Consider the following 8274-nt stretch of genomic DNA (forward strand, 5'->3'; position numbering starts at 1 on the left):
TATTTTTACAAGTTGATCTTATCACCAATCATTGTTTAATCAACTTAGTCATTTATATAATTAGAAAAATAATCCTCTAAAATGAATAGTTACAAATATTAACCGATTATTAGTTAAAAGAAATATTGTTTGTCATTTTTTTCAAAATTAAATTATATTAAAACTTTTTATTCAATAATTATCAACTTAAAAGAAAAAAAAATAGTATATAAATCCTCCTCCCTTAAGCCTTTTTTCTTCACACAAATACAAGAAGTCAAATAATAATAGTCCCTCAAATGATGATGAAGGGTGGTGGTGGCAGGGTGGCCAAGGAGTTAGGCTATTGGGTTAGAGGCCCTCTTATTCATGGAAATGGTGTAAGAAACACTATGACCACTTTGACCTTTTCAGATAATAATAATAATAATAATAAGGAGAAGGAGAAGAAGGTTGAAGAGAATAATAGTAGTGAGGGTATTGTGAGTTATTGGGGAATTCAGCCTTCTAAGGTTACCAAAGATGATGGCTCACAATGGAAATGGAATTGCTTCAGGGTATGTATATATGCATATTTCTTTTATTTTTATTAGAGATATATAATCAAATTTCGACCAAAAGATTAGAATTCAAATTCTTTACTCCAAAGGAAAGAAAAAGGGTACAAATTAAATAAATAAATAAAAGTTTATATAATAAATTCGCATAAATTTTAAAAAAATATTATATTAAAATCGTGTTAAAAATATAATTATTTATGTTTTTTTTAATAGTTTATACTTTTAGAATAAATAGTTTTATGATAATTTTAATTTTAGTTTTAGAGAATTAAGTTTAATTATTTTAGTTTCTATAATTTTATTAAATTTTTAATTATATCTTTATATTTTTTTTTGAGTTAGATTCTTACACAATTTTTATTTTGTAATTAATTTTTTTATGTAAAAAATGTTAAAAATAATCGAATATTTCTCTCAAAATATATACATGGAATTAAAGATTTAGTTAAATTTTTAATTATAAATATTTTTATTCATAAAAAAATATTCAGTTAATTCTGATTTTTTTATATTAAAAAAATATTAATTATAAAATTAAAAAAATATAAAAATCAAATATATATATATATATACTTAATTATACATTTAATAAAATTATAAAAATTAATAGAATAATTAAATTGAAAATTTATTTGATGTTGATCTTTCCTGTGTTACATGAAGCCTTGGGAGAGTTACAAAGCAGATATAAGCATTGATCTGGAAAAGCATCATGCGCCCAAGACCTTTACGGACAAGATGGCTTTTTGGACTGTAAAGGGTCTCAGATATCCCACTGATATCTTTTTCCAGGTTTCCACTACTTAGTTTATAATTCTATTCATGCATGCATGTATCTTCCTACTAGCTAGCTTTCTTTTACTTTTGCTTCTCGGATCAATATAGCATGCATGAAATGATGCATGTGATGTTTCCTTACTTGGTTTTGCTTCTATATTTTCCAATTCATCTCAACAAGAGTAGACAATCAGACATAATATATTTAAGAGGAATTATAGGGTTAGCAACTTTTGTGATTTGTAGTCATTAATAATGTTTTTAATGATATAAGATTTCATCCAATTGTGTGGAATTACTCATTTTTTTTTTGCTGGTTACATGTTTGTCAGAAATTAATAAAGTTACTGACTTCTAGACTTTTCCTATATTTAATATTATAATATATAATACTAATTTAATAGTTCATTTTTAGTATACATAAAAAAAATGTTATTTATACATTAAAATTAGCTATTAAAATCAGCTATCAATATATTTATATAAATATACGTATAGTTTAATTTGTTTTCAAAGTTTTTATATTTCAGCATATATTTTATATTGGTAGCTGGCTTTAGTCAAATTCTGTCTTTATGTATGCAAATGTTATATGTACAGAAGCGATATGGATGCCGGGCTATGATGCTGGAAACAGTTGCGGCTGTCCCCGGCATGGTAGCAGGCATGCTCCTACACTGCAAATCGCTGCGGCGATTTGAGCACAGTGGTGGGTGGATCAAAGCACTGCTAGAAGAAACCGAGAACGAGCGCATGCACCTAATGACATTCATGGAGGTGTCAGATCCAAAATGGTTGGAACGTGCTCTGGTAATGGCAGTCCAAGGTGTTTTCTTGAACGCATATTTATTGGGGTATTTGGTGTCTCCGAAATTTGCACACCGCATGGTTGGGTACCTTGAAGAGGAAGCAATACACTCCTACACAGAGTTTCTTAAGGAGCTTGCAAGGGTAATATAGAGAATGTGGCAGCACCAGCCATAGCCATCGATTATTGGCAGCTTCCACCTGATTCTACTCTAAGGGATGTGGTTATGGTTGTTAGAGCTGATGAAGCACACCACCGTGATGTCAATCACTTTGCATCGGTAATTCTCACCAATTTTGGTTAATAAAACTATGAATTTAATAAGTGGAAGGAGAATGTTAGGTTGAACAACATAAACGACCACCAATCAAATAAAAATATACTACACCTTAATTTAATGTTATTAATTTAAATTTATTTTTTTAATCATATTAATTCACATTATTCACACATTATTCAAAAATATTATTGGTTATCTATATTTTTCCTAAGTGAAAATTCAACTGTGGTCAACTTTACATGAAATTGATAACTAATAGTCGTTAAGTGAAAATTTATTTAAATCAGTCAAATTATTTAACCACTCATCTATAACTTCACGTAAAATTGACTGTACCTGAATTTTTATCATTTAGTTATGATTCATTGTTAGTCTAAAATAATTTTACGCATGCATTCACATCACTAAAATAACTACCTTTTATATTGACCGAGTGAACGTGATTACACTACTATATAAAAAGTTTTACACTTTTAGTGACTGCATCAAAATTAATTTCTTAAACTCTCTGTATTTAGTTATAAACTTAATTAGTGTCCGAATAAGTTTTTAGTTCCTTCAAGGTGTGATGATTACCTTCTGCATACTTATTTTAATTTAGATCGATTTTTATAATGCTATATATAATTTCAGTTTTGTTAGCATACCAATTTTTCTTCAACTAACTAGGAGTTGATTTCAAATCTTTTTCAATATATATAATTTTACAACATAAAAGAAATAGAGAACAATTATATACTATATCTTGTAAGAAAAATTATTTATCTCACTTGATATGCCCTTATGTATAAGGGGAAGGATTTGGTATCGAATAATCTTATAGTAAACACTAAAATATATACTAGAAAGGAAAATATGGACTTCTTAAATGAATAAATTACTTATCTTGTTTTTAGTGTAGATTAGCCAATTATATACATTTAACTTATCTCATATGTATTACAATTTAATTTATTTATTTAAAAAACCTGAAAAGGGAAAAAAAGGAGATTTTCTTATAATTGTGTGATGTAATAATGTGCAAGAATGATGGTGATGTTATTGCAGGATGTGCATTATCAAGGGCGAGAACTAAGAGAGACTCCTGCTCCAATTGGGTATCACTAAGAATTCAAGGGTCTTTGGCTAGAAGCCTAGAATAAATAAAAATGTTGGTTTGTGACAACAATATTGTTGTGTTTTGTTATGGATAATAATCTGAATAATGCTGATGTATCTTGTACAAAGTTGGTGAGTTGAGTTATTTAGTGGGGAATCAAGAGTTTGTCAATTCATGTTGACAAAAATCTCATCTATTTAAATAGAATTTGTAAAATATCTTAATAAATGATCAATTTAAATTTTAGTTTTCATGTATGGTATACTCCTTATTGGCTTCTGCGATCCTTGTCAAGTTAAAGGGAAAATTTAATTATCATTAGAAACTTTAATTAATTAAATTTTTATGACAATTAATTTATTTGCTAAAAAGATTTATTTTTGTATTGAATATATTTAAAATTATGATTCATAATAGACGTACCACAAACTATACAAAAAGAGATATGATTTATGATATAAATTGTTATACCCAAAAACTCTAAGCGAAAAAGAAAAATTATGTCATTTAAAATATATGTCATTAAGTGAAAGTGTTACACTTTTTATTACGTAAATATATTTTAATCATATATTTATTACGTTTTATATGGATAATTTAGATTCATATATCAAACAAAATTATATTCTAACTGACCAAATTTTTTATAGTAGAATATTTGTGATAATAAAAATCTAAATATTTAATTATTATACAAATATATAAAAAGTTATTTATTACGTTTTATATGGATAATTTAGATTCATATACAAAACAAAATTATATTCTAGCTGACCAAATTTTTTATAGTAGAATATTTGTGATAATAAAAATCTAAATATTTAATTTATTATACAAATATATAAAAAGTTTTATGTACTGTGCTATATATAAAAAATGTTGTTTTTTTTTTCAAAACTCATTAATACTCACCTCATATTATAAACATTTTAGTCTAAATACAGAAATATTGCTCACGTTATATTAAACCACAAATATGAAATATCTAATGTTAATTTTGTGGACGAACAAAATTTCTAGTCAATTTTACCGGAAAATACAAAAGGAAATGCATGTGTGTACGGGGGACCAGTGAGAGAATATTCCCTTAGGGTGTATGATATTGAGTTGGTGTGAACACGCAGCAGATAAGACCCAACTACTTGATCCCCAAGAAATGGCAAACTTTAATTATTATTATTCAATTAATGATCAGTTAAGAACAGCCGCATTGGTACGACAGGTAACTTGAATTTGATAGTACAACTTTAATACAATTTAAATAAAATACAATAAGTAATATGAAAATTTTACTTTCTTTTTTTGGTAGGAAATCATAATTTTTTTCATGTGTTTTATCTTTTAAAATTGTCTAAGCTGAAAAATGATTAAACAATGCAATTTCCTTTCGAGAATTATTTTCTTTTAATTTCCAGGTGATAAAAATTTTATTCTTATTAAACTTTTTAAAGAAGTCATAATATGTTATTAAATTAAATATGATTTATATATTTTAGAGTTTTTATTTTACAAATAATTTAAAACTTCAATAACTTTATATTTTATTATGCAAAGAAAATTATATAATATTTAAGGTGAAAATTCAAGACTTCACGTGAAGTTAATAGGTGAGAGCTGTTGGATGAAAATTTAGTCAAATTAGTTAAATTATGTAATAATTTTTAACTATTAATTTTAAGTCTACTGCACCTGAGTTTCTACTAATATTTAAGTGAGTGGAAAAAATCTTAACTATTAGATATTACATGAATGATGAGTATATATATTAAACTATAAAATAAAATAAGGAAAATTTAAAGGGTAAACAATTTTATTGAATTTTGGTCAGTATATAATTAGTAGAGAAATGTGAGTCATTGAATGAAATCTCACACTAATTTTATACTATTAAATTATTATTAATGACTATTTAATGGCTACCAATCACCAAAATTATTGGCCCCTAACATTACACATAAAATAATATACATTGAAATTAAATCTTATTTTCCTATGAAATTACTTCACCTCTGCTAATTGACACTCATATAATGATGATAATAAATTGTTATTATTAACAAAATCAACCTTAAAAAATATACCAAAAAGAATGTAGGAAAAATAGTTAATTAAATAAGTAAAATATGGTTCTAGAATATTTTCCATGCCAAACCCAAACACATGCATTCCACCGCCATAGTTGCCAACTAACACACCAACGTATCAACGTTACTCACCTCATCTTTTTCGCTCTCTTCATATATATATACACAACCTCTCTTAAACCCTTTTTTTTTTCATCACAACAACGAAAAAAGCAATTCAAATTCCCTTTAACAATTTCTCATCTCATATTCTTTTCCCGAGAAAATAACAAACACTTCTACCCCGCGCTTCTTGGAATCATTGTGGTGATTATCATGATGATGACGATGGTTCGTACCGCTGCTGGTGGTGGTGGTGCTAGGGTGGCCAACACTGCTGTGATTGTTGCAGCTAACCGTTTGTTCTCCACCGCGGGCCGTGGCGGCGTGGCGGCGGCGGCGGCGGCGAGAGGTATTGGTAATGAAGTCGGTGTTGGTGGTCCGAACAAGTTAGGGTATTGGATTAGAGCATCAATGATTGATGGAGGAAGGAGCGAGAGCACTATGGCCTTGTCATCGGAGAAGGAGAAGAACAATGAAGAGAAGAAGAAGATTGGATCGTCTTCTGAAAGTGTTGGGAACAAAGAGAATAGTAATGATAAGGGTATTATCGCGAGTTATTGGGGTATCAATCCATCTAAGATTACCAAAGAGGATGGCACAGAATGGAAATGGAACTGCTTCAGGGTACATATTTTCAGATCTGTTGTTATTTATTTTCTTCTTGAAAAGTTTTGTTTTGTTTTATTGAATATATATTTTTTTAATGAAGCCATGGGAGACATACAAAGCGGATCTGAACATTGATTTGAAGAAGCACCATGCGCCGGTAACATTTCTGGACAAGATGGCTTATTGGACTGTTAAATCGCTCAGATTCCCCACTGATCTATTCTTTCAGGTATCCATTATTCATTGATATCTTTTCAAGTGGTACATGATGGTGCATGTGATGTTAGGTTGCTGAGGGTTAGGTCATAAGTTGATTAACCAGCACATGATGCGTTTGAGAACTAATCATGTAATTGATAATATAATACCTTTCATCTCTTGAAATAGGGCAAAACAAATTTCTGAAAGTTAAATGATCTTCATGAAGATTAATAGCTTAGAGCCTCTCTAAGAAAATTAAACGGATGATTACATAGAATACTTTGTTTGATTTGGGAAGTCCATATTACCTCTTTGTTCTTTGATATAGAAATATTACATCTTACATTACCTTCAGAAGAAAAATATAAGCCTTGATAATTTCATAGTCTATAATATAAAATGCTTAATTAAGCTTTGTTCTTATCATATGTTTTATTCAAATGTAACAGCGCCGATATGGATGCCGAGCAATGATGCTGGAGACAGTGGCAGCTGTTCCTGGCATGGTGGGAGGGATGCTCCTCCACTGCAAATCGCTGCGACGATTCGAGCACAGTGGTGGCTGGATCAAAGCTCTGCTGGAAGAAGCAGAGAACGAGCGCATGCACCTAATGACCTTCATGGAAGTGGCCAAGCCAAAGTGGTACGAGCGTGCTTTGGTGATAGCAGTTCAAGGTGTTTTCTTCAATGCCTACTTCTTGGGGTATTTGGTGTCTCCCAAATTTGCACACCGCATGGTTGGGTACCTTGAGGAGGAAGCAATACACTCCTACACTGAGTTCCTTAAGGAGCTTGACAAGGGCAATATAGAGAATGTGCCAGCACCAGCCATAGCCATCGACTATTGGCAGCTTCCACCTGATTCTACTCTAAGGGATGTGGTTATGGTCGTCAGAGCCGATGAAGCGCACCACCGTGACGTCAACCACTTTGCATCGGTAAGCTTATTTATACCCTTTTATTAATCTTGGATGAAAAAATATTGAAGGTGTGTTTGGTATATGATATTATGATTTGGATTGCTAATGGTGTTATTTTTTGAATGAATTGCAGGATGTACATTATCAAGGCCGAGAGTTACGAGAGACTGCTGCTCCAATTGGTTATCACTAAGACTCTGATTTCTTGTCAAATTTTTTAGTGGAGTGCAGATTGAGTCAAATTACATGGTGAATGTAATTTTGGCTAGAAGCCTAGAATAAATAAAGCTTCTAGTTTGGTGACAATATAGTAGTATTTTTCTCAAGGTTCGTCTAACAATGTCGATGTAAATAATGTGGAGTCTACTTATTGTTCTGAGTCATACATCTCCTTGTTTGTCTGAAGTCATATATCTGAATGATTTGTTATTCTATTGGGCACTGTTGAGGGTGCTCATGGAGTTATACGAAATCTCATAACTAGAGAGCTCCACTACATTTTGCCTGATATTTCCTTGATGCTCCTTTTTGACGGTAGATTGCATTACTTTCTTCATGGTTATGGATCTTAACATCATCAGACAAGTGCTGCTATTTTATCTTTAATACTCGACTGGAATTTGCCTTATGGCAGATAATTTAGCGGAAGGAATAGATGAAATTTAATAAAAGATTTTACAATAAGTCTGGCAGGGCATGATAAAACTGCATCAATTTGAGTGACACCCGGCTGTGTCAGATAAGAATTATAATGAATCTATAACCAGTTTGGTATGATTATTGGGAAGTGTGTTCAAACGCCTCTTAATGTTTCGAACCTAGTGTATCGTCAATGCAAAAAGTAAAGACTGCATC

The 8274-nt window shown here is 30.2% G+C and overlaps 1 protein-coding gene and 1 pseudogene across 1 annotated transcript; both read left to right on the forward strand.

The window, feature by feature from the left end:
* Window positions 1-224: 224 nt before the first annotated feature.
* Window positions 225-3760, forward strand: LOC112800149 (ubiquinol oxidase 1, mitochondrial-like; annotated as a pseudogene).
* A 1891-nt stretch (window positions 3761-5651) lies between these two features.
* LOC112800152 (ubiquinol oxidase 2, mitochondrial-like) lies at window positions 5652-7929 on the forward strand. The gene is made up of 4 exons (XM_025842260.2): window positions 5652-6313; window positions 6399-6527; window positions 6949-7437; window positions 7553-7929. Exons 1-4 carry the CDS (start codon window positions 5903-5905, stop codon window positions 7610-7612), a joined length of 1089 nt encoding a protein of 362 aa, XP_025698045.1. The 5' UTR covers window positions 5652-5902; the 3' UTR covers window positions 7613-7929.
* The last annotated feature ends 345 nt before the right edge of the window (window positions 7930-8274 follow it).

This window comes from Arachis hypogaea, chromosome 5 (genome assembly GCF_003086295.3).
Source record: "Arachis hypogaea cultivar Tifrunner chromosome 5, arahy.Tifrunner.gnm2.J5K5, whole genome shotgun sequence".
Classification (NCBI taxonomy): Eukaryota; Viridiplantae; Streptophyta; class Magnoliopsida; order Fabales; family Fabaceae; genus Arachis; species Arachis hypogaea.